This window comes from Dermacentor albipictus, chromosome 3 (genome assembly GCF_038994185.2).
Source record: "Dermacentor albipictus isolate Rhodes 1998 colony chromosome 3, USDA_Dalb.pri_finalv2, whole genome shotgun sequence".
Lineage (NCBI taxonomy): Eukaryota > Metazoa > Arthropoda > Arachnida > Ixodida > Ixodidae > Dermacentor > Dermacentor albipictus.
In genome coordinates, this window is record NC_091823.1 from 1037874 (window position 1) to 1064967 (window position 27094).

The window sequence follows — 27094 nt, forward strand, 5'->3', positions numbered from 1 at the left end:
AGCTCGTAACGTCGTCGAATGACACTCCTGCAACAGGCGTGACCGCTGAAAACCGCATACCGCCAGAAGCTTGAACAGGATCATCCCTCGGTTGCATAACTGCCAGCTCTACGGCCAACATGGACCACACCCACACCATCCCGCAACATAGAATAAAGAACCGACTTATGAAGCCCAAACACACGGCTGCACGCACACATCACAACACTTCAAGCGAGACGCCATGCAACTGAACATCGCCCCCGAGGGCTCCGCGGTCGCTACGCATGCGTGAGCTGAAAGAAGGTAAGAGAGGAGAACAACTCTTTCTTGTAGGATGTGACGTCACATTGTTGCTTGTTTTTACTTTTTTGAAAAAGCTACTCTCGAACGTAGATTAGCCATTGCCGCCGTGTCGGCTGCAAGACGTTCTGCGCGCGCTTTTGTGCGTGTCGAAAACGTATAACGTGCGCGATATTCGTGCGAGCGCAGTTTGACTTGAGCAATCGTGGGCTTGGACTCCGTGAGATTTGCTTTCGTCATATGCGAGTTAGGGGCTTGCCGACAGGTAAACCGCCGCTGTACTTAAGTGAATACCTTGTTTTTCGTGGTCCTGAAATAAATGGCGCGTCGCTGCGATGGCGACTTCAATCGAGTGCGGTAATTGCTGCGCATTACGGGCGATTTAATTGCACAATACGTTCTGCATTATCGGTGTAGGCAGAGAAAACTTATCCTGTGAGCCTTACTTCCGTCATTCAGTCGGTTACATGTTTCGCTCTTTTCCAGTGCACATTCCTTGATATCCACTAACGAGCTGCTTCAAATATCGAAGTGTCTATTCATCGTGCAGATGTTTTTTTATTATTATTAACACAACTGGCGACGAGCAGCAGAGTTACAGCCGTGAGTTTTCCTTTCGAGCAAACCTTTTCAAATTGAAGTTTTCGCTCATGTTCGCAAGATAGCAAATTTAAGTGTTATACTCGCCGCTGTATTTTTTGATTCCATGGGACCTAGATTTAAGCTGCCTCAGGTTGAGGTTGTATTAACGCACACAGAGGCTTTTAGAAAAATAGTAATGCAGTGGGCCAGTTTATTTGAAATGGTGCTATTTGTGAAATTGATATTTCCCCTAGTCATGCTCAACAACTTACTGGTCAGATGCTTGAACTTCTGAAGAAGTATTTGCAATGTTTCCCTTCCAAATCAGCATTGTAACCAACGCTTTTCAGAAGTATGAGTGTGGTATTTGCCCCTGCAGCACTGCCATGAGTTCAAATTCAAATTGTGCCCACCGGCTGTCTATCCGTGTGCCACTAGAAAGTACAAAGAATTCATTTCTGAATTGTCGCAACATTTCTTTTTCATTCCATCTTTAAGGAATTTGTTTACTTCTTTTCCTGGTCATTGTGGACTTGCACACATTGAAGGTTGGGATAGTTTGGCAAAAGCATTGCATAGTGGGCCTGTAGGTTTTTTTTTTTTTGTATTTAGCGCATTGCCCTTCTGACTGGCCAAATTGTGACCCCTTCTGCCTGTTGGGCTTCAAATATTGTAGAAAATGGTGTGAGCAGCCTGGAGTGCACCTGAAGAGTAATGCTAGTTTGTGCATGATCATGTTGTTGCTGCTGGGAAGATGACATCTTAGGCACATATTTTTCATACTATTAACACAAATGTTTCCATCTTAATCCCTTTGTGGCTCAATCGTAGTAGACCTGTTCGTTTTTCAGTTACTTTGTTGTTTATTTTTGTTACATATCAGTATTATGTACTATCAAGTTAGTGGGAATATAAAGCTATTTGATGTTGTATTCATGGGGAATCCTAGCTGATCCCTCGTCATGGGTTTGTGCCATATGTCACAGGCAACAGTCATTCTAGTCTCTGCTTGTGGTAAAAGTATCCCAAAGCCTATTTTGCACGCTTGCAGATGAGTTGAGATTTAGACATCAATGCCAGCTCACAAAGCATCTTATACGGCAATCAGCCAGCCACCTCCACAGATGGAGAATTCTGCATTTTCCAATCGTATTGTTTCTGTTGTCCTTGGCAGAGATGTTGATTGTATACAGAGGGAATATATTGTAGGACAATAAAAACTTGTGATTACAAGGGCCATATATGGTGGAAATTATAGTAGACTATGACCAGCATCAGTGCAAGCCCTGCGGTATCTAAAAAATTAGTAATGTGCTGGTTTTCATATGCTACAGCTGCTATGTGCATTAAGCTCACAACTCCCTTTTTGGGAACATCACCCAGGAATGCCCACTCCTAACACTCTGTCACATGCACTTTGACAGCATCTGCTTTGATCTACTTGATTGCATATCAGTAAAGATGGGTCTAGTTCACTAAAGACTGACAATGCTGCATTCGAATGGAACCAAACCGTTCTCAAAAAGTTCTTGAAACCAGCCAGGCAGGTTTTCGAGAACTTTAATCTGGCAAAATGACAAAAAGAAAGTTATTTGAAATAAGTGATGCAATGCTGATGAGGTTTGGGCAAGCATTTCAAGGTGATTGGCCTTCATTATCTCTAGTAATATTGAACCTGCCAAATTGGCAAAGATCTTGAATGAATTCTTCACAAGGCCCAACTATTTTGTTGCTGCCCTATATTGTCTCTATAGGAAGAGTGCATACCAAAAATCTTGTGGCTTCCTGTTATAACACCCTATAACTTCCTTAGACGTAGGGCCATTTGATATTCACCAATATATACTTACACAGGATTTAGATGATGCCTTTAAAGATGTGTCCCTCATGCTTACATGTAAAGGAGCACTGACATTAAACTTTTGGACTGGACTTTTTTATATTAATCTGGTTCTACATGGCAACTTTTATGACCATACCATGCCACTGAAAGCTGCGTGTGCTTTGAGGGATTCTTAATGTGTGCCAAGACTTGCTTCACTAAATAAATTTTCTTATGACTCTTTTCAAACATCTAAGTTAAAATTAATTTAATTCTAGTGTTCTATAAGTCACAACCACGATACGATTACGAGGCATGCCATAGTTGCGGACTCCGGCTTAACTTTAATTGCCTGAGGTTTTTAAAATGCACCCACTCCACAGTGTGCACCAAGACAGAAAGGAAAGACCAATGTTGTGCTGCATAGTGGTCCTAACATGCTCAGTTTTCAATGACCTAATAATGGCATGGCTTACTTATGAACTGCAGCATGCATCATTTGTTTGTGACCTACCATGCAATGTTGTCACCAGGTTATGGGGCCACACTGCCTTTGGCACATGTTTAAATGTTTGCATTAAGGATATATTTGTTGCACATAGAAGAAATTTGAAGTTTCTTAGTGTAATTGACTGAATGACAGCTACACATGCATAAGAAAAAAAATTATGCCAGGACTAGTTAAACTCTGCAGTGTTTGAGCTTGACCAATTCTTGTGATTTTACACATTTTGGATGACTGCAGGTCATTCATTACAGTTATACCAGCTTTTGTACTTTCTAGACATGCTTTTTGCCCTAGTTTTATACAGTGATCATAGATAGCCACACCACACCATGTTGGTAGAAGAATTCAGAATTTTAGTAAAATGGGGTTGCTCCATGTTGAGGTGCACAGGTGCACCAGCATGTCATAGTAAATGGAAGCCAGAAGCAGCAGCATTTTAAGGTATTGTGCCGCACCATGTAAAGTCAGATTATTGTGCCCCACTTCACTCGCTGGCAGAACCTGCTGGTGAAGCATTCTGAGGAAGCTTTCGAGGTATGCTGCACTTTTTCCAAAACAGTGTCCGAGGCGGCCATCTATTTTGCCTACAGGACGAAAAGTCCCTGGCCAGGAGTGCATCAAACATACGGAAATAGCTGTCAATTGCACTGCTGAACTTCTAGATATTTATAGTTTTGCCCTCAGTTTGCAGAACACAGCAATGCTATAGCAAGCAGCGTGGAGAAAGCTGTTTCGGGGCTCAACCACGGCATAGCCAGCACTGCATGTGCATACTATACACAAACATGAGGTTTTAGCAGCAATACTTAAGAGGAAGCTTTAGCTCAGGTGCTCCTATCTAAATACATGTAAAAGGAGAATTGATTTTTCTCAGCAACCACTGCAACGAATTTGATGAGGTTTGTTGCATTTAAAAGAAAAGCTTAAAATCTAGTGAATGTTGGTTCCGAATTTTCGATTTAGGTCATTAATTTTTTATTAAATATTGGCAGAAATTGAAAATTTCCAAGATACGAAGCTATCAAGTTTACAACTCTGACAATGATGAAGGATAATACAATTCTGTGAATTGCATCTAATAGTACATCTAAAGCGGACAAAATTGATGTACACATGAATATAAAAAATTTTAGCAATATGGAAATACAACTTTTGCAGAACCCTTGTAACCAACGTAACAAATTCACGTAAGATGTAAAATGACCTATCGAATTTGTCCGCTTTGAACGATCTAATGTATGCTGTTTACCGAACCGCGATGTCTGTTCTTGATGCAGACCTATAAATTTGTAAACGTGCTTCTATTTTTTTTCAAACGGTCGAATATTTGAAAATCTTTTTAACAAAATTCAGGCCCTAAATCGAAATTCCACTTCCAACAGTCACTAGAATTTAACTTTCTTTCTCAAATGCAACAAATTTCATTAAAATCAGTCCAGGTGTAGTCTCAGAAAAACATTTTTGCATTTTACATGTATTTGAATAGGCCGCATCGGAGATGGGCCCGAGCTAAAGCTTCCTCTTAACAGCAAATGGTATTTGTACTTCACTCTGTCTAACATTGCCAGGCTTTAAAATAGATGAGGTCACTCTCTTTCATTTGATGTGTTTATACAAAAAAGTGTGTATGCATGGTAGGGGTTAAGGCTCCTTGGTCAAGCCAAAAAATCCTTCCTGACATGATGAAGTGAACCCTTGTGCATTTCAGTCTGCAGTCGCTCACTGCACTTTCAAAAGCGCAATCAGCACAGAGAGCACAGGAAAACACACAAGCAATAGTTCAGCAATTTATTTGAAACAAATAAAACTTTCTTTTACAGAATGACCACATTCCAAAAAAGCAACCCCATACTATGCAGATAATACAGCCAACTTATGTTAAGTGGACAGCTGTTAATGTGTCCTGCCTTTATATGTGCAAATGTTTCAAGTCTCAAAATGTGCCCCTACTTTGCAACTTGTCCTTGGAACGATGGATGATTTCAAATGCTAAATTTAGCACCACTGCCACACTGATAGAAGAAAACTACATATTAAAATGACAAGTCCTTGTAGAACAGAAAAGGGTGTACAGTAAACTTCCAATAATCCGACTCTCGTTAATTTCATTTTTCAGTTAATTCGGTCCTGGCCGGTGCCCATGCATTTCTATGGGCCTAAACATTCAGTATTTTGATCCTAAAACTGGCATTCGCCATATAATGCGAACTTGACCAGACCCCAATAACGACCCCTTTTAGTGGCAACGTCTGCCTGAGCAGAGCTTAGGGGACAGTGAATGTGTTATACAAACGCTATCTCCTGCCTGAAATGCTTATTTTTGACCCAGCTGAGAAAGATTTTTAAGCTGTAACGGTAGCTGACAATGTCTGATTGTAGTACGTATCTGATTCTAACGAACAGTTTTTGTTTTCCAAGGACATTGTGCCGAAAATTGCCTAGCTGTACAATCAAGTGCGAAACTAAAACCATGTTTGTAGCATTCATATGCTTCACGTTAGAAGACTTAACTGCTGGGCTAGTTGGTGATCTTGCATACTGAAATGATTTTGCGCCAAAAATCAACACACACATGAAAGACGACACCACAGGCGCCCATGGTGTCGTCGTCTTTCTTGTGTGTGTTCTTCTTTGGCGCGAAATCTTTTCAGTATATGCTTTACCGCTTATCATGGCTGTAATACAGCGAAGCTGACTTTAGAAAGTTGGCTGGCATACTAAAAAATCAGGTATGCGTAGGTTTCCACTTTGGTTTGGAGTTGTCATTTCTACTTTAGTTTTATACTTTGGACAAATAGAAAGTTGATGCATGTTTGTTTCAGAGGCAAATTGCGCAAGCACATACTGCCAAATGAATCAACGGTGTTTCAGCAAGTTTTTGCATCTTAATTCGACCCGTCAGTCTCGTCAGGGTAGAATTAATGGAAGTTGACTGTAGAAATCGCGCGATGAAGCACAAAGAAAGTTACCTTGCTCAGGTAGTGAAAAAGCAAAGAAAAAGTGCTTCACACAACATCCACCGATGTTCTGTTGCAGATGCAAAAGCTGCCTCCCTTATCTTGAACAGAATAAATTCCTTTCGAAGACAAAATAAAGAAAACAGAAAGAAGTCATCAAGGCATTCCACATCTATCTTATTCAGTCTTTACAGTGTTGCTACATCACCATTTCCTGAGCCTCCTATGCCAAAAAAGGTTGTTGTCAAAAATAAAATGACCCGATTCCCATGTTTTTCACCATCCAAGCAGTGTTTACTGTCAATTATTACTGCTTTTTGTAACCTCACCTGTGATTACTGTATGTTAACACTGAGCTATATGATAAGCTTAGTAAAAGTTGAAAAAGTATACTGAATGTTTATTTCTGTTTTTTTAGACATAAGGAGGGGTGCTTAAAAGTGAGCCGCATTTGCAAAATGCTTGCGTAAACAGCAACTACCCCGGTCATGTCCTAATTGTGGCCATGTTGTCCCTGCAAACTTATTAATCTCATCCGCCCACCTAACTTGCTGCCGCCCCCTGCTACGCTTCCCCTCTCTTGGAATCCAGTCCATAAACCTTAATGACCATCGATTATCTTCCCTCCTCATTACGTGCCCTGCCCATTTTTCTTGATTTCAACTAAGATATCATTAACTCGCGTTTGTTCCCTCACCCAATCTGTTCTCATCTTATCCCCTTAATGTTACACCCATCATTCTTCTTCTTTCCATAGCTCGTTGCGCTGTCTTCAATTTAAGTAGAACCCGTTTCGTAAGCCTCCAGGTTTCTGCCCTGTACGTGAGTACTAGTAAGACACAGCTGTTTCACACTTTCCTCTTGAGGGATAATGGCAACCTGCTGTTCATGATCCAAGAATGCCTGCCAAACGCACCCCAGCCCATTCTTATTCTTCAAACTATTTCAGTCTCATGATCCGGATCCGCAGTCACTACCTGCCCTAAGTAGATGTATTCCCCTTACCACTTCCAGTGCCTCACTACCTATCGTAAACTGCTGTTCTCTTCCGAGACTGTTAAACATTATTTTAGTTTTCTGCAGACTAATTTTTAGACCCACCATTCTGCTTTGCCTCTCCAGGTCAGTGAGCATGCATTGCAATTGGTCCTCTGAGTTACTAAGCAAGGCAATATCATCAGCAAATCGCAAGTTACTAAGGTATTCTCCATTAACTCTTATCCCCAATTCTTCCCAATCCAGGTCTCTGAATACCTCCTGTAGACACGCCGTCAATAGCATAGGAGAGTTCGTTTAGTTCTTATCTCCCTGCCTGACGCCCTTCTTTATTGGGATTTTGTTGCTTTCTTTATGGAGGACTACGGTGGCTGTGGAGCTGCTGTAGATATCTTGCAGTATTTTTACATAAGGCTCGTCTACACCCCGATTCCATAATGACTGCTGAGGTTTTTACTCAATCAAACGCTTTCTCGTAATCAATGAAAGCTATGTATAAGGGTTGGTTTCTTAATTAGGTCTTTCATCTCCTGCGATAACTTACCGGTATCCTGTCTAACGAAGTTACAACCGACTTCTATTGCACACTCCTTACTGATGCCCATAAGATTTTCGTTCATTGCTTCAACACTGAGGGTCTCTTCCTGAGTTAAAGCCCAATACCTCTTCCGCAGCCTGATCCGAAATTCCTCTACTTTCCCTCTTACCGCTAACTCATTGATCGGCTTCTTATGTACCAGTTTTTTCCATTCCCTCCTTTAGTCTAGGCTAATTCGAGATATTACCATCCTATGGTCACTGTAGCGCACCTTGCCGAGCACGTCCACATCTTGTATGATGCCAGGGTTAGCGCAGGGTATGAGGTCTACTTCATTTCTAGTCTCGCCATTCGGGCTCCTCCAAGTCCACTTTCGGTTATCCCACTTGCGGAAGAAGGTATTCATTGTCCGCAAATTATTCCATTCTGCAAACTCTACTATACTGATGGGCGACTTCAATGCCAGGGTAGGCAAGAAGCAGGCTGGAGAAAGGTATCTTGTTTTGACTTTATCCATCGCCGATTCCACGTCTTCATAGAAGCTTTCGACTTGCTGGTCACTGGATGTAGGCGGCTAGACATGTACGGCCTTCAATTTGTACCTCTTCTTAAGTTTTACAACAAGACCTGCTACCCTCTCGTTAATGCTATACAATTCCTGTATGTTACCAGCTATATCCTTATTAATCAGGAATCCAACTCCTGGTTCTCGTCTCTCCGCTAAGCCCCGGTGGCACAGTATGTGCCTGCTTTTTAGCGCTGTATATGCTTCATTTGTCCTCCCAACCTCACTGAGCTCTATTATATCCCGTTTAATGCCCGCTAATTCCTCCAATAGCACTGCTAGACTCGCCTCACTAGAGAACGTTCTAGCGTTAAACGTTGCCAGGTTCAGATTCCAATGGTGGCCTGTCCGGATCCAGAGATTATTAGCACCCTCTGTGGCGTCACAGGTCTGACCGCCGCTGTGGTCAGTTGCTTCGCAGCTGCTGGGGACCGAGGGCCGGGGTTTGATTGTTCTATTCATATAGGAGGTTGTGGCCAATCCTGCTCTGGTAAGGGAGTGCATTACCAGTTCTGGTCACTGGGGTCAGGCCACCAGGCCTGTTTATACAACTGTATCAACATGGATTTTTTTTATCCGGTGGAAAATTGAGTGGCACCTGGAGAGAGAGAGAAAGAAGTTTAATGACACGAAATGCCGAGAGGTCGGCCTGAGGTATATTCCTCTAGCCAGCTACTCGGCATTGGCGGAAGGGGAAGAGGGAAAGAAAGAGGGAAGAAAGAGGTGCATGATGGGTGACGATGACGATAGAAGGAAGATGTAGAACATATGGCAAGCAATTTGGCATGCTCAAAGTCTGCAATCCAGGCCCGTAATTTTTAAAAAGTTCAGTAATGCCTTGATCGCCTTGAAACTCGACTGAGCATCTGGCCAAGGGCCTAAAATAACGTCCTCCGACAACGGTGCGCTGTCGAGACGCGTAAGGTCCTTGACCAACCTATCACGCTCTTCCACAAACTTAGGGCAGTCACAAAGCACATGACCTATAGTCTCAGTCACATTGCACACCTCACAGTGTGGAGACTCGGTGCATCGCATGAGGTCCACGTATCCGCGCGTAAACGCTACCCCCAGCCTTAGTCTGTGCAGAAGACTGGCACAGCTTCGTTGAATTATCGGTGGTAGCCTAAAATTCATGGTGGGGTCCAATCTCTGGAGTCGTCTGTGGCGATTATCTGGATTGTCCCAGTGCTTTGCTGTCAATTTTCGGATGACACTGGAGAGGAGACAGTTGGCGTCCGCTCTTGAAAAAGGAATTGAAAGCAGTGACTCTCGTTCTTCGAGTGCTTTCTTCACTTCGGCATCGGCCAGTTCGTTGCCCTGTATACCGCAGTGACTAGGAATCCACTGAAATGTTATCTGGTGGCCGTTTTCTTGCGCTAAAGTGTAGAGCTCGGCAGTTTGAAGAGCCAACACTCTGTAAGCGCTTTCTTTCAACACCACTCTAAGCAGTTGAAGAGCCGATTTTGCGTCACTGAAAACTGTCCATATTTGAGGAGGCTGTCGCGCAATATATTGAACGGCCTCTCTTAGTGCCACTAATTCCGTAGATGTTGTAGTCGTCTTGTTATGCAGACGAAAACGTCGAATGACTTGATGCGCAGGCACGACAAAAGCCGCACCAGACGCATACGACGAGACCGAGCCGTCTGTATACACGCTCACCGAGGAGTCATATTCTTTCAACATATATTCAAGTGTTAAATGTCTGAGGCCGACGGTAGGTATTCGCGATTTTTTAGAAATTCCGGGAATAGATAGACGTACTGGTATTTTGGACATTACCCATGGGGGCATATGTGGAAGGTCAGCCGGGGCAAAGTATGCTGGCACCTGGATTTGAACCACAGTCCTTCTGCACGTGAGGCGGATGCTCTACCTCTACGCTATCGCTGTATCGGGGCGCAAGTAGTAAGTAATTATACGGGAAGCGTTTTATTTACTGTAATTGGAGGATTGGAGTAGATTAGTTTGACCACTCAAACAGTGGGACTGGTCCAACTGTCAAAATTCTGACAAGTTATAAGGACTGGAATCGCATAACCACAACTCTGAAGGAATGGAGTGGGAATAGAATGGAGCACCCCCACTCTGCAATTCTGCACCATGCCGTTAGATCCTGTTCTTGGGCAATGCCAGCACAGCTCTAGAATCACAAAGACGACCGCACTACCAGGGCGAAACACATAGAAGGCCTGTCAGCTGCCGCATGATCACGTGCTGCCAACGAGCAATCCTGCACATCCTATATATATATATATATATACACAGTGCACAGACTGGTACCCTAGGTAGGGGCTAGGACTCGCAAAAACTATAGTGTACTCCACAACTGTGACGAGTACCAGGCCACCAAACTCCTTGCCCTGTGCACGTTGCTGTCTATCTTCATGAGCCTAGATCCTGATGCAACCACTGGTGCCACACTGCTATTTTCAAAGGCCACCACTAGGTAAAGTGCCAGGGCCCGCCCAGGCCAGGGGTCATCGGCTTGGTCCAATACACAAAAGACAGTAAACTTTGAATTGACAGGACTACAAATTGGATTAGTAAATTTTTAACTAACGCGAACCAATTTGTAACTACTAATGAATTTTCTTCTCCGTGATTGCTAGTAAGATCCGGTGTGCCACGAAGCTCTGTATTGGGACCAATTTTATTCCACCAAAAACATGGCTCCACACATTGTTTGAAAACATGTGAGTGCATATGCTTGTATCGGACAGCGAGAATAAGTAAGAGTCGGTAAGCAATGTCAAATACATGCAATCTGGCTTACAAAACAAAAGAAACTGGTCACTATTTAGTAATAGTTTTCTTTTGTGTGAAACAACTGCACCCTTGAAAAGTTCCTCATTCTACAAAAGTTCATATAGTGAAATATAGAAATATTTGGATGCATTTGAGTTGTCACCTGGCCCAGGGAACTTCTAGTGGCGGTCTGTCTCGATCTCTCAATTCCTGGCACTTCCCAATATTGTCACGTGGGCAGCAAAACTGTGATTAATGAAACGAGAGTTTTATTGGGCGAACTTGTGCCCTCAAAAACAGGCTACACTCAAAGAAGGATGGTAGCGGCGAACACGATCGGTGGTCGTCGAAAATCTGATGAGCGGGTCAAGCGCGTCGGCTTTTATACATCTGTCGTCGAATGTTCCAGAGCAATCGCTGGGACCCGCGTGCCTTTCACAAAGTTTCACATTATTCACGTCGCGCACACATGCATTTAGATAACACAAGTTGCAGTGAAAGACAGTGGATGGAACCCATCGATAACTTCCAGAAACTTCTTTTACATGCAGGCAATTATTTCCTTGAGAATCTCCTCTTGCAGTGCAGGAGCTGCGAAAGCAAAAGCTGCCTGCCTCATCTGGAACAGAATAAATTCCTTTCGAAGGCAAGCTCAAAAGCAGAAAGAGAAGTCATCAAAGCATTCCACATCGCTAAAATTTGTGAGAACTAAGTTAGCTCACCTTCTTGATACCTATCAAGGAAAGAAATAGAATTCTTAGATGGGCACCTTGGGACTCTACTGCACTCTTAATGCACAGGTGGCCTTGCTATTTTTCATATCTGCCTCTTGCACAATTTCTTTGCGAATGTTTTTTGTTTTGCCATTTTGAAGAACCTTATAAACTCTCTGCCTTCACCAAACAAAGCCAGTCGGAAGTCTATACTTTGCGCATGCATCTATGCTTTTGTTCATGTCCTGTCTTCCTCACACAGTTTAAAATTTTGCTGAAGCTACAAGCTGACTAACCCAACAACATGCCTTACTTCAGTGTCCAGCTGGGCTTGTTGGTAAAGCTACACAATGCCAGCTCAAGTGACCACCGTGTGTGTCTGCTCTTCCGTGTTTGCATGTGGCTCAGCCTTGATTGCATGTGTAGTTTCAGTACTAGCTACTATATTTTAACTACTAATATAACTTCCATCTTCAACTTCCAGCTAGACAGAGTACCTCACACTACATTCTGAACATTGCTGCAGTCAAGAAGGATTTCTGTCTAATGCGCTGGCCTCTACCACCAAATGCCTGAAAAATTAAGAAACATTATGTAGATTCCAGACACAGTCGGGATTTATGTTGCAGGTAAATGGCTATGTAGCGTTGGTTTGGGTTCTTCCAAACATTGCAGTGTTGACCAATGTGTTTGTGTATGGCGAGTGATTGCATATATGACACAAGCTTTGTGAGGAGAGTATGAATGCAAAGGCATGGTTTCTTTGCCTCTTTCCTAACACTGTTGTGGCAGCTGTTTTGACGAGTGGAAAACTTGGCTTATGCAGTATGCGCAAATGGGCACGTGCCTATTCTAGGCCCATCTCATAGAATAGGTATGTGTCGCTGCGACACAAGTATACAAGCCTTACATGTAGTATTAAGATAAGTGTCATATGTCTCTGTGCATACACCTCTTGTCAACGTTCTTCACTAAACAAGCACATGTCACCTTCATCCTCACTGCACAGAGAACAGCTATAGGTGATAAGGTGGCTTCCCTGCATAACATGCCTGTGACATCTGCTACTGCTAGCTTGCCAACGCAAATACGCTTTCCATCATTTGGATTGCAACAATGCATTAAATATGAATGTTTCATAGATTCTCATTAACCACTTTTAACATGTATGTTGGATCTACACAATTCCTTTTTGTACTCCAGTGAAGAAACATTACAGCATAAAGGTACAGTGTCCATGTTGTGCTAGCTGCTACAGTGAGGGGGACTTGGAAATGTGAGCGAATCCCGAAGGTGGTGCATTCTAACAAAGCACCTCGAAGTCCAGCTACAAAGGAAGAATGGGAGAAACTGACATGCTCACAGTTTGATAAGCAACTTGTATATGCACACATGCTCTGACATGTATTATGCACTGTTATACACGTGCCACTATCCCATACACACAGCAATGCATTGGAGAGCAAGAAGTATGTGCACGACAGTGGTCAAATGGCTAGAGTGTCAGGTTGTTATGCTGGGAAACAGGTTCGGGGTCACTGTAACATATTTTTGTTTTCAATGCAGAAGACCGAAACGAGTCGGGACGTAAAATTGCCTACTGCAAAGTGCTTGGTATGAAAAAATAATTATTTGCATTAAAAATGCCCAAATCTAGCGCATGCAAGTGTGCATTCCCACATACCTGAAACGTTTTGAGGTGCAGCACATTGCAAGTGCAGTGGCTTTGCCACAAGGTTGACGTGTATAACAGTAAAGAGCATAGCAACAATGGTAGCTTTTCCACATAACCAAGGTGCATTGCGGTGCAGCACATTGCAACTGCTGTGGCTTCTACACAAAGCTAATGTGCATAATGCTGCAGCATGATGGAGCATGTTTTTAACAGACACAACATAGAGGCTCTTTACATGTACATCAATGATTTTATGAGCAGCTAAAGTGGTTGTGAATGTTGCAACGATAATGTTTTTGTTTTCACTTTTCAGACTGCAGAATGCCGATTTCTACATTATACTAGGGCAAATAAGTAGCTTTTTTATTTTCTATGCCTTTTAAGCAGTGTGGTGTTATCGCGACCACAGTATATTAGAGAAAATATGAAAATTTAGTATAATACAACTAATAAGCTTTGCTTCTAGTATCACTGAAAATCATATCAAGAAGCTTGGAGAACTGTCTCCTACTGAGTGCACATAAAAAGCATTTCGAAATGGTGGGCTCAAAACACTGAAACTTCAGTCACAGGCTGCATTCTTAGTCTTCCCCCAAATATAGGTCATGACCCTGAGACAGCATACATCAGATTCAGCTTGCAGTTGTGAAGTGGCTTGGGAAGTTCACAAATAGATCTGAAATTATTTTAAAGTTCAGGCTATAGCTTGTATGTGCAGTTGTGCCTGCTCATAGCACAACTGGTGCTGTATAGCATACTCGTGATAAAAACAGTTCCCCAACAGAAAGGCACTCCTTTTTGTGCAACTTCCGTGACTGTCTATTAGACAGTCACGAGAGCACGAAAAGGGTTTGAGACTTTTAAGACCAATTTCCTTGAGGCAAAGTTTCGCATGGAGCCAGTTTGGTCACAAGTTATTCCTACTCACACGTCTGTTTTCTTTTTTTTTCATTTAGTTTCAGGTCCACCTAAATTATTGCCATCATGACAGTCTTCACATAATATGGTAGCATCAATGGTTGTATTAATCATTCGAGCATCGAAATCTAAAAGTTTGCAGCAGTGTAAAAGGACAGGAGGACAACGGAAAAGAGGAGAAGTATCACATTTTAACATTAGTGGGTTGCAGTGCAACAGAAATAGGCAAGCACTAATTGAGCAACGAGACCACTGGACACAGGAAATGCAGATTTAGTTGAAACACAGCAGCCTGTAAGGAAGAGATGGAACATTAATTCTTTGCGAAGCTTAGTCTGCATCACTATTTTGTATGCCATCGGTGATCATGAACATGCCAGAGGCAAAGCATACTGTTATGGGGATGTTGGAAGTATAGAAAGACTGTATTTACAATATAATGCCGCGAGAACTTGGTCACATTCACAACAGTGATGGAGAAAATCAACGACGTCTGTTGCACAACTATAGTCGGCAACACCTTTGTTATCGCGTAGCGTGTCATGTAATCAGTAGCGACGGCAATCGACTTGTTAACTCTAGTCGTCGGAAAAGTGCCAGGCAAGTCAAGGCCTAAGCGAGAGAACGGTTCGGAAGGAACTTCAACTGGATGAAGTCATCCGACAGGTGGTCGGGGAGGTTTCTCTCGGTGCTGACACAATTCACAAGTTGCGACATAAGAGTGCAGTAAGCAGTAGAGACCCAGCCAGAAGAACCGGTGTCGTACGTGATCGTATGTACGCAAAACTCCAAGGTGTCCCGCTGTCGGTGCATCGTGACGTTCAAGAACAGATTGCAGATGACAAGGAGGGACAAGGAGCAACTCAGGGCCATCAGCGTTGATAGTGCTGTGGTAGAGGATGCCGTTGTGCGGCACGAACATGCGGCATGTGCCGTCAGTGCTGCTGGAGTGATTGTATTCTGGCGATGATGGGCTGTAAGGACTCGTCGCGTTGTTGTTCGCCGTGCATGTCAGTCATGTCAGTGAATGCCATCACGCAGGTCATCGGATCATGCGTAGAAGGATTAAGTGGATCCACGGGGTGACGAGAGGCAGCCAGTGTCCTTTTGGAGGCATCCAGTCTTGTAAGTGACAATAAATGAAAATTCCTGGAGCCACAAAGCCCAGCGACCAAGCCGCCCTGTCGGGTCCCGGAGGGAAGACAGCTGGCAGAGTGCATGGTGGTCTGTAACGATCGAAAATGTGCAGCCGTACAAATATGGCCGGAACGTGACGATAGCCCAAACTAAAGCGAAGCACTCCCACTTGGTGATGGGGTAATTTCTCTCGGCAGGTGACAGCAGGCAGCTGGCATAAGCTATCACGCACTCGGTACCCTTGTGTTGTTGATCGAGAACAGCGCCGATGCCATGACCGCTTGCACCAGTGTGGACTTCGGTCAGTGCAGATGGATCAAAGTGGGCAAGTATGGGAGGGGTGGTCAGAAACCCGATGAGAGCGGCAAAAGCGTGAGCCTGCTCCGGGCCCCGTGAGAATGGCATGTTCTCCTTTAGAAGATCTGTTAAAGGCTGAGCAATGTTGGCAAAGTTTTTGACGAAACGGCAAAAGTAAGAACACAGGCCGACGAAGCAGCGCACGTCAGAACCAGAATGTGGCACAGGGAAACTGCGTATGGCACGAACTTTTTCCGAATCTGGTTGAACACCGGATGTGTCAATGAGGTGTGCCAACACTGTAATCTGACGACGCCCAGATTGACACTTCGTGGAATTCAGTTGGAAGACTGCTTTTAAGAAGACCGCAATAATGGCAGCGAGTCGGGTAAGTCGGCTGCCGAACATGGGAGAAAAAACAACAGCTTCGTCAAGGTAACAAAGACAGGTGGTCCATATGTAGCCTCGCAGAAGAGAGTCCATCAGACGTTCAAATGTCGCTGGAGCATTGCATAGGCCAAAGGGTATGACTTTGAACTGATATAAGCCATCCGGCATGATGACGGCTGTCTTCTCCAACCATTTCATCAACTGAAATCTGCCAGTAGCTGGATCGAAGATCGATGGACGATAAGTATTTAGCACTGTGCAAGCAGTCCAAGGCGTCATCGATGCATGGTAGTGAGTAGACATCTTTTCGTGTGATCCCATTTAAGTGGCAATAATTGACGCAAAAATGCCAGGCACCATCTTTCTTTTTTCACACGGACGAAGCCCAAGGGCTGGCTGATGGCTCGATGACCCCCTTGCAGAGCGTTTTGCCCACCTCTGGTTGGATGACTCGATGTTCATGCGATGCACGATAGGGACGCCGACAAATAGGATTTGTGTCTCCAGTGTTTATACGGTAGTGAACAACAGATGTCCGGCCTGAAGGCCTGCAGCCAAAATCAAAGATGCCATTGTACGATTCAAGCAGGAGACGTATGTCCCTGGCCTGTGTAGAGGTGAGGTTAAGTGCAGTCATTTTTGCAAAGTCATCCGTTAATGAACCAGAGCTGGGAGCTGCAATTGGCACTAATAAACCCTTCTCAGAATGCAGACTCTCAACATCAAATTCAAAACCACTAGAAATGCTGTCCAAGAAAATGCTGGCTGGAATCACTTCAGGGCACAGGCTGAAATTAAGAAGTGGTAAAACGATGTCATTATTAGTAACCGTGACTGGTTCAAAGCACATCGATGATGGGGCAAAGAACATATTCACCATCAGGAACCTGTGGCTGGGCGGTCAAAGTGACGTAAGTAACTGCATCGGGTGACAAACGCACATCGTGAAGTGAGCACAAGTGCGGGGAGCGGTGCTCGGAGCATCAGCTAGTTGAGGCAGTTCTAACTGAAGAACGCCGGTCATTAAGTCGATGAGAGCAGAATGAGTGGATAAAAAGTCAAATCCAAGGATAACGTTATGAGGGAAGACGATCACAGCAAAGAGAACAGAACTAGGGCGGCCAGCTATACTTGCAGTACACATTCCAAGAACAACCAGCATGCCACCGTCAGTCATATGAAGCACTCGGGCAGCTGCTGGGGTGAGGAACTTCTTTAAACGTCTACACGGGCTAGCACTCATCACAGATATGTGGGCTCCACTGTTTATGAGTGCTTGGACAGCTATGCTGTCTATTTTAACGCCAATTACACTTATTCCTGTGGGCATAGACAGAGGATTTGCTGCAGCATTAGGCAATGCAGCACCACCTCCGAGGGCTGCATTTCTTAGTTTTACGAACGGGTGTGGCCAAATGCCACAGGGGACGAAAGGCGACATGGCTGCAGCGAACAGGAAGATGGGCAACATGTTTGCGGTGAACGATACTGGTGTACGTGCGACGATGGTGAGCAACTGTACCACATGTTCCTAGCAGAGTTGGCGCTGTTAGATTCAGCGGTGGGCGAAACATTTTCATCAAAACGGCTCAGGTTGGTCGGCGTGCGAAGTGTTAAGGGCGACGAGCTGCGACAGTATCAGGCGACATGACCAATGCGGCGACAGATGAAACATATCGGCTGGTCGTCTGCAGTTGTCCACTCAGTCGGGTTGCGATAACACGGACAGAAGCGTCGGGATGGAGCAAAAATAGTAGAAGGGTATTTGTTAGCTCTGGTGTTGGCAATAGCACAGACAGAACATAAACCAATGTTTTCAAGTTCCTGGTGAATGATAGCTTGTGAGAAGGGGACTGAAAATGTAGCATCAGGGATACGCGAACAGAAATGCAGGCGCCATCACATACAGTTCATGTCAACGATTCACACCACGTCCTCCGATGGCGGTGCGTGCTGCTGCTGTGTGGGTTGATCTTCACATGTCTGCATTGCAGCAGTATTAGGAAGTCTGGCGAATGGTTGCAAGACTCATCGGCTTTTGGCCTGCTGGAATTCTCAGCACTCTTTAAAGATAACATCAACTGTAGGGCAGCTTTTGCACATGAGCAGATTAAAGGCGTCGTCAGCAATGCCCTTAAGCACATGCCCGACCTTCTCAGCTTCTGTTATGTTGTGATCGGGTTTGCTTTACGACAAAGTGCCAGCACGTCCTGGATGTACAAGAGACAGGACTCCATGGGGGATTGGGCACAGGAGGCCAGTTCCTGTTTTGCATCAATTTTACGGCCGGCTGGTTTGCCAAACAACTCTGTCAACTTCTCTTTGTGTTGGTCCCAGCTTGTTAGCTCATCTTCGTGGTTTTCGTACCACACTTTTGCCATGCCTCTTAGGTAGAACAACAGGTTAACTAGCATATGCGTAGGGTCCCATCTGTTGATTCCACTCATGCGTTCGTACATAGCCACCGACTCTTCAACATCGGCGCCATCGGTACCGCAGAAAGTTCCAGGATCCTTATTTATCACCGCCGCTACTGCGTTGGGGTTATAAATAAAGATCCTGGAAGTTTTTGCGGTACCGATGGCGCCGATGTTGAAAAGTGGGTGGCTATGTACAAATGCATAAACTCGGACATGCGAGAAATCGTCAGCGCGTCTCTACGGGACTGCACGGTAGTCGAGGCTGAAGAAGCGGCCGTCGCTCTAGCAGCAGCGGAGGGCTATCGGACTAGGTGGTTTTTAACAATACTAACCAACTCCCAAACAGCATGCCGAAACTACATGTTAGGCAGAATAGGTCACAGAGCGCTCCACATACTTCGCTCTGAAGATCACCACACACAAAACCCAGAAAAAGAACAACCAATTAGACACACGATAGTGTGGACGCCGGGTCACACGGACATGGAAGGCAACCGTGAGGTTGACAGGGTAGCTCGAGAATACACAGCATACCGAGCACCCTCCACCAATGACCTCGAGGAAACTGAGCCAGTCCCCAGAGAATACTCGGCTATCCTAAACCACTATAAGGGCAGCAGGAAGCGGTACCCCCCACTGCATAGCTCTCTCACTAGAGAGGACTCCATAGCTTGGAGGCCGCTACAGACGGGTGCATATACGAACTTAAACACACTCAGTAAAATACAACCCACACAGTACACTGACAAATGCCCATGGTGCCAGGAAACACCCACGCTCTACCGTATAACGTGGGCCTGCCAGAAAACAAACGCGGCACCAAACCTGAGTGCGGAGCAATGGAAAGGAATGCTCTCTAGCGACTGTCAGGACATCCAACTAGGGCTGATCCGACGGGCCCAGCTGGCAGCGGCATCCAGCGGAGCCCTGGACTAGAGGCAGAGGGTTATTGCTAAAAAGATGGAAGACACCATTTGACTCCGCGAAATTCATTAAATTTTTCTAGAGCTCAATAAACGTTTTTGCTCCTTTTCCAGGATCCTTGGGTTGCACAACCACAACCTTGGCTATGCCCAATGACAAGGGACAGCAAGATGCTACTTTATGCCCAGATGTCACCTCTTATGACATTTCAAGGCAGCGAGGCTGAGACTGCACTGTATTCAGCGGCACTGACAACCATGATGTAGAGGACTGACTTTCCCCCTATGTACAACACATCAGCAGAATAAGAACAAGGAAATGCCCCACACAGGTGCGTGGCACTAAACTGGACGCACTACCTGCTGTATGCAAGAGAGAATTAGGAAGAATGAGCTTCCCATTACTCCTGAGCACCTACCTACAACTGTTTTTATGGGCACAGCATTGAAGCTGCAATTGAGGTAATGCCTAACACCACATGAAATACAAAGCACAATACGTCAACACAGAGAAACCAAAACAACTGCACACACAACTTCTCACCAAAATAGACACAACGTCTGCTTTATGTTGCATCTGAGCTGAAACGGGAGAATCCCAAACTCTGTGTCACATAACATCTGAAAGAATCAGCTGCTATGAGAGAACCAGTGAGATTAATCTGGCGCGCTATGCATGCACCTGTAGCCTAACGGGTAAAGAATTGGGCTGCTGCACTAAGGACCCAGACTAACGACCCACCATCAGGCACGTTACTATTATTGAGCCTATCTGACTGGATGTACGAAGAAGCTAGGAGACGGATCATGATAATGCTTTGCACAAGAGACAACGAAGCTGAACCCACGTTTTCTGCCTTGTGCTTGCAATGCTCTACCAAGTGAGCTTCAATGGCAGTTGTCCTGATGTCAATTTTCTTGGATAGCTGTGCATGTGTACTAAGCATAGCCCTAAGAGTGCTGGGCAGCAGCACTCACAGTCATGATGGCAGATGTTAAGTATCCTTTAAAACACCCATACTACAAAGTACATGATCTTAGAAGCTGGCAAGTGGCTAATAAACACTCGTTTTCTACCATGAGGAACCAAGGCAGCCGAAATCAAAACATTTGTAGCTTATGAGCGAGAAAAATCAGGGGAGTCACGCAGCTCAATTTTTTGTTTATAACACGCATATGATGGCAACAGACTATGAAGCAACAATGACTATATAGAAAAATGGGTTAGAGCTGACGACAATCATTGGCAGCTCACACTATAATGCTTTCTCTACAATGTATTGTCTCAAGACATCTGGCAGCAAAAATCTTCTGGATTCTTCTACTATGTCTTTTGCAACTGAAATTTTAAATGTGTGTAATACTTCACGGCAACTTAGAACACTTACATGGTTAAGCATCTCCATACCTTAAATTTGTGGACCAGTTTTGTCACCTTTCTAGAACAATAACTCCCTGGTGTCATACATCACTCAAACCACTACTAATTAAATCTACCTTTAGATAAGCAGTACCTGCATTAGATGCAGCAGCATACCCTTTTAGCAAATGCATATACATACCACGCTCAGACTGAGCAAACCAAACAAACCAACAGCGACCAGTACTTGTGTCCATTTGTCTTCAACGAGGCAGAGACAGGCCAGGTCTCAATAAACACAACAAATATAAGGTGCAGGCAGAGGAAATAAGCAGAAGCTGTAAAGACAGCAGTAAAGTGAAACAAATTAGACAAATTTGCACACAGTCAGCGATCTGGGCCGAGGACAATTCACAACGTTACTGCCACAATTAGAAGCAAATGCTCCTCATGCAACAAGAAAAAACACGTTTTAGCTGTAAACAGCACGAGTGCGTGGAGTTGGTTGATATTATAAAAACAGCACAGACAACAATTAAAGCAGACACACTACTTGTGTCATCTGCCTTCTTGCTGTTTTTTAAATATCGGTCACAGTTGCAAAGCTACGCACATGATCTATGAATGAAAGCAACGGACGTGCATATAAAGCTTATGGTGAGCCGATTCATACTCATATATGTTTAATTTTGAAAGTTCCAGTAAAAGCGATAGTAGCAGCAGCAGTAAAGTGGGTTCGTTTACCAGCTCGCTCACAACGTACGCATTGTATGATTTAACTCGACGGCTCGCAAAGGGGCTACTAAGAAGCTTTAAGTGAAGGAAATACGCTTTCGTTATCTCACTGCAACGAATGAAAGCCTCTGACGCCCATACCGCGGTCAGCAGTGAGAAAGTTAATTAAATGCAGCAATGCGCTGCATGGGTAAATAAAAAGGGCATAGCGTAGTCATCCTATAGAGATGGAGAAAAATAGACTTAAGAACGCGATAAACATCATAGGACGACATCCACGCTAGTTGAGTGCATGCATTTCTGGCGCGTGGAAGATGTCGCTGTTTTTTTTTTTGTTAATTTTTTTACATCGGTGCAACGCGTAGGAACTGCAGTGTTGAAGGCACGAACGAAAAAATTATACTGCGATCACTGCGGGACCTGCGACAACCGTTTCGTGTTCCTTCGAATTTCGAGATCACATCGACCACAGCTCGAATGCGCAACCGGTTTTTTACGTGTCAGCAAGAGAACGGGTAATCGCACAACACTTACCGTTGCTCCAAGTACGTCGCGGTAGCACCAGCAGCTGGGCAACAAATGTCATCAAGCCCTGGCCCACCGCAGTGTCCGCAACTTGAAGCTTCTATAAGCATTCGCCAAAAACTAAAAGCGGACCACAGCCATACGTACGCGCGCGAACGAGACGCAAGCCATGCGTCTGAGTTCGAGGGTAGTTATTTCGAAAAAGCAAAAACAAGCAACACTGTGACGTCACATCCGGTAAAATCAATTTGTCCTCCTTTCTCACCTTCTCTCAGCTAACGCATGCGCAGAGACCACGGAGCACTCGGGGGCGATGTTCAGGTGACGCCATGCTGCTACGCTGCTACTGTTGCCGGATTAAAACTGACTACTGTCACCAAGTCTAGCAAGCGTCTCAGGAGCTGGCAACCTCGGCGCGTAGCAACATGGCGGCGCTCTTGAGGTTCCCGATTTTAATGCATGGGCCCTATGGGTAGCTTGTCCTCTAGAGTCAGTATAGTAACTCTATGCCCCGGGCACAGCAGACACTGCCTTGAAATGAAAGTATGGTTTACTATGGTTTGTCACCAGGACACACCAGGGTATGCATACTTGTGCGATTCTGTTCTCAATTTAACGCCAAAGAATAATTATTTATTCATTTTTGTAACAGCAAAACAACCGTACATATACTTATATAAAAATACTCACCAAGTATTTCTGGAAATAAAAATGTTGTATTGTGACAAAGCGTTGCGCCCTTGAGCGGAATGCTAAAAGTGTCGTCTGCTACGACGCCTGCTCGCTGCAAACGCGAGACTTTTCTCGCAGACGACAGGCACTTGCGAACTCTCTTGCTCTTTCGAAAAGGTTGCGTCGGCTGTCACGATTGCTGAACGTCTTCAAGTACTTTTAAGCACATCTGCTGCAGTGCTAGCTAGGACGCTAGTGGCCTCCTACGAGTATGCTTCATCATATTTTATATTGGCGTACCGCTTCCGAAGCGTTACAGCGTGGCTTTGCGGGTACCCATTGTGCGACACTAGACTACAGCTCGGAAGCAACTATCTTTCCTACCACAAGTAAGTTTGTGTTCTCAAAGTCCTAAAACACGCATGTCAATGAGCACATGAACGAGCACATAATCAAGCCCTCAATAAAATTTGATTTTCAAGCCACTAGAAGTACAACTGTATATGTCTTGTATCAGTAGTGCCTTCTTTGTCCTATTCTGAAGTTTCATAAAGCACGTAACGCTATAGTGTCAACCTAACACACTTAACCAACCAAGGTCCAAACGCTCAAAACATGTTCTTTCAACGTTTATGATGCCGCCGCTTTCTCGTCACGGCTTCGACGCCACACCGCGACACAACCATCGTCCCAGCCGCTGGCCCAGCGCTCTGTCGCCACTCCGAGCAACATAACAAAGGCAGAGAGCTTTGCGTTGCACTGTCACACTGCAGGTTATAGCAATTGCGCTTGGAGCGAAACCAAAACTGCCAAAAAAAATATTTGTAGACTAGTTCGCCAGTCAATAGAATGCCAATCCGAAGCCTGTACTTCCCATCATTCCCATGATGGTTGAACGATCGCAGCGCCAGATTTGCCTCTAGGTATACTAATATGAAACTCTATGCGCACACCAATCTGCGCTCAACATAGAGTTTCATATTTATTTATCATGTTATTTATAAACGCTATGGCGCTGGTTATGGCATAGAGTTTAGTGAAAAACTCTATGGGATTATGGACCTAAAAAAAAAAGAAAAAGCTCTCGCAAGCACGTAGCGAGCCGCGCCAATCTAATCCAGAAGCCAGAGTGCAGGTTGTGGTGAAAAATTCAGTGTAATCCAGTGGCGTTATCTGTTCGTGTACTGTGGTAGTGAGCGCGACAGAGATGAGAGGCCTATTCTCTGGTGATGTTATGATAGCACCTTTAGAAAACACACAGACGCGCTCGAGCTACGGAGCTCTTCGTCCTTTACCTCTCCTTATTAAATGGGGAGGATAAGGTACGACTGTGTCCGCGATTCAGCTTTAGGCTGATGTGAGGTGCTTAAAGGCCGCCGATTACGCGGGTGAGCAACAAACAGCTGGACTGGTGCCAGAAGGTACTCAAATGCTAACAGTGATATTGCTGTCGCGATACGCTTTCTTGCGCCAACTTGTGTCGTGCTCCGTTTGTTCTGCCAAAATGAGCGGTAGGTGCGCCCTTTTGCGTAGTAACGAAGAAATTTATTGCTGCGTTGTCCGCGGTTGCTTTGCATAGGTGTTCTGCGGCTGCCATACCAGTGCAGACTTCATTCTATATGTAAAAGCTTACTAAAATGGCGCGTTCCTGTAAACGCCTGCCAGAAAACATTGAATGTTTCAGAATTCCTTTTCCCAGGTCGTGAAGAGAGCATGCTGAGGCGGCGGATTCTGCACCCGGCATCTGCTGTACTAAGAGGCAGTGACCAAGTGTACAGATTCCTGCCAAGGTATAAGCGCCGCAAGTCGTGGGTGCGTGTGCTGAGTTGCATCGTTCTGCTTGTGTACGGCGCCTTCCCCGCTGCCTTTTACTTCTCCGGATGGTTCAGAAGGTTCCTCATCTTCGGACATTATTTAAACTGGCCACCCATGATGAACTTGACGGATACGTACAACTACGAGCTGCCTTACACAAGGCCATTCTTTCTGGAATCAGCAAATGGTGTCGTGCTTGGAGTTTGGCACATTGTACCGAAGACTCAGTGGAGTCGCTGTGTTGCTGGCATCAAAGAAGAGTCAGAATTTGAAGACAATAGGCCAGTCATCATATACTATCATGGTCATGCGGAAACACGTGCTGCCGACTACAGGGTTCAGCTTTATAAAAGACTTTCAGAAAGTGCAATTGATGCCCATGTGGTCACCTTTGATTATCGGGGCTTTGGAGACTCTACAAATATTATGCCCAGCCGCAGTGGTGTAATTGAAGATTCATTATCTGTCTACAGATGGGTTAAAGAGAGAGTGCCAAAGTCCAGGATTATTGTCTGGGGCCACTCCTTGGGCACAGGTGTTGTGATGCAGCTTGCAGAGATTTTCACCGACACGAATGACAATCCTGCAGGAATTGTCCTGGAAGCACCATTCAACAGTCTCGTGGAAGCTGCGCTGCGGTGGCCCTTGGGGTTGCCATTTCGATACTTCCCTCTGTTCAACAGGCTTGCACAACCACTGCACCACGAGGACACAAACTTTGAGTCAGAGCAGAAGGCTGGCAAGCTGAGTGCCCCTGTGTTGATCATGCACTCCAGGGATGATCCTCTCGTACCTTACGACCTCGGTCAGAAGCTGCTCTCTCGCATACAAGTAGAAAAGCCAGCTCATCTGCCTGCTCCAGTGTTCTATGAGGTTGACAAGGGTGCAGGGCATCGACGAATTTACAAAGACCCCAGGTTTCCATCTGTGATCTCTGCTTTCATCGAAAGCATTACAAACTGATTTCCTACCATAGCTGTGTCTCAGTTGAGAACTTTAGCCCACAGTCATCTGTTCGTCACATGCTCTTAGTAGCTGCTTCTATACGGTTGGTACTTTTCCTAGGTTGCTTTTAGCATGTAGAATTACAATACCACCAAAGATTTTGCTGATGTGACATTTGCTTGCTATGTAATGATGCAGTTGTATTTAAATACTGTATAAAATTTGGTTTAAACTACTGCCATCTTGCAAATTTACATTGTTTTTGACTTGTTCTTGTCGCTTGTGAACATTAAAGTCTCCTCTTCCTCTATTTTCTTTTGCTATTGTTCTTGTCGAGTTCTTAAACATAGTGATTGTCACTGATGCAAAAGGTTGCTAGCAATACAAACTCATCCATAACTGAACCTCAAAAACAGCACATAGCATATTGCTCCCAGAGACGTGCTTTTACAGCAGTTAACAGGGGTTCCACAGCAGTGCTCATGGAGCAGCAGTGAAGGCGAGTGCGAAGCAGCGAAGTCAGTATGAAATTTCAACCACCCAGAAGCCTGCATTGGAGCCCCAAAGCAGCCATTTGACTAAGCTGTTGGTGCGAGTGCACAGCCACTCATCTGGTGCACTATACAGGAACAGGCATCAGATATAACAGTGTATATAACCTTCTGACACTGCCCAGGCGGTGCGTCAGAGCAAGAACTGTCGGCGCCTAGCGCGGCAGTTGGGTCAACACTGGTACAGAGGGACCAATCTACCAGTAATATGCTGCCATCAAAACTGGTGCCATTTTTATTGCTTAGCACAGCAGACGTGGAGCGACTTTTGCTTTGTTATGTGAAGCCAGCAGCAAAATTATTTGCACTCTTGTACGACAAATGTACACTCCCAGCAGAAAAAGACCACAATTGACTGGTGGCCGAAGCAGCGAAATCTCTACATGTGGCGCCGTTGTTCTCAAGCGCACCAACGGGGAACCAACGCTGCAGTTTCAAGCCAGGGTGCCTGAATGCTCTCTCCCTCATCGCCATTCAGGCACTCTATTTGGATAGATGGATAATAAGGCTGGATCCTTTAAATCAGGCGGCAGCACACGCCACCTAGCCGTGACTAGTGATATATTTTGTACTTGGTGGAGGTGAAATTTCACTCTTGCCTTGACTTTAGCCACCAATCGGATAACCTCCGTTCAATTATTTCTACCCACTTAAAGTCTATTTTGCCTCCACTGTCCCTAAACCCAAATGCTTTAAAAAAATAAGCCCCCTTGCTTTGAACTGTAGGGTGAAGCCCTTTACAGAAAAGTACCAAGTGTTCTGACGTTTCCTCCTTCTCATGCGCACTGCATAACATGTCTACCCCTTGGTATTTGACTCGGTATGCCTTAGTCTGCTTAATTCCCGTCCTGGCTTCAAACAACAAAGAGCTTCCTCTCGAATTATCGTAGATGTTTTCTTTGGCAATTGCCTGCTTGAAAGTTGTGTATGTTCCCAGTGCCGATTTTGTCTGCATCCCTATTTTCCACAGACCCCTGTCTGTTTAAACTTTTTCTTAACCGATGTTTCTTGGTTTAC

At 44.8% G+C, this 27094-nt stretch overlaps 1 protein-coding gene and 2 long non-coding RNA genes across 10 annotated transcripts; 2 read left to right on the forward strand and 1 right to left on the reverse strand.

Annotated features, from left to right (window-relative positions):
* Positions 1-399: 399 nt before the first annotated feature.
* On the forward strand, positions 400-21275 carry LOC135915117 (uncharacterized). Its single transcript, XR_011512586.1, has 4 exons — positions 400-547; positions 769-885; positions 6231-12343; positions 19589-21275. It is a non-coding gene; the product is annotated as an uncharacterized lncRNA (long non-coding RNA).
* LOC135896982 (uncharacterized) lies at positions 8723-22268 on the reverse strand. 3 transcript variants are annotated; one of them, XR_011512585.1, is made up of 3 exons: positions 22104-22268; positions 21037-21172; positions 8723-8848 (listed from the first exon to the last, which is right to left on the reverse strand). It is a non-coding gene; the product is annotated as an uncharacterized lncRNA (long non-coding RNA). The 3 variants fall into 3 exon arrangements; XR_011512584.1 differs by lacking the exon at positions 8723-8848 and adding an exon at positions 11524-11620; XR_011512583.1 differs by lacking the exon at positions 8723-8848 and adding an exon at positions 11524-14065.
* A 1632-nt stretch (positions 22269-23900) lies between these two features.
* On the forward strand, positions 23901-25836 carry LOC139057147 (lysophosphatidylserine lipase ABHD12-like). Of its 6 annotated transcripts, none has more exons than XM_070534926.1 (2): positions 23901-24277; positions 24451-25836. In XM_070534926.1, exons 1-2 carry the CDS (start codon positions 24196-24198, stop codon positions 25542-25544), a joined length of 1176 nt encoding a protein of 391 aa, XP_070391027.1. In that variant the 5' UTR covers positions 23901-24195; the 3' UTR covers positions 25545-25836. The 6 variants fall into 6 exon arrangements, with proteins under 6 accessions (XP_070391027.1, XP_070391030.1, XP_070391029.1 ...); XM_070534929.1 differs by having other exon boundaries at positions 23902-24187; XM_070534928.1 differs by having other exon boundaries at positions 23902-24187; positions 24466-25836.
* Positions 25837-27094: the final 1258 nt, after the last annotated feature.

Excerpts from the sequence above, each read along its gene's own strand:
- LOC139057147 (XM_070534926.1), top strand. The coding sequence starts at position 24,196 with ATGCTAACAGTGATATTGCTGTCGCGATACGCTTTCTTGCGCCAACTT. Across the intron at positions 24,278-24,450 it reads TTGTTCTGCCAAAATGAGCG|AATTCCTTTTCCCAGGTCGT; the intron begins GTAGGTGCGCCC and ends TGAATGTTTCAG.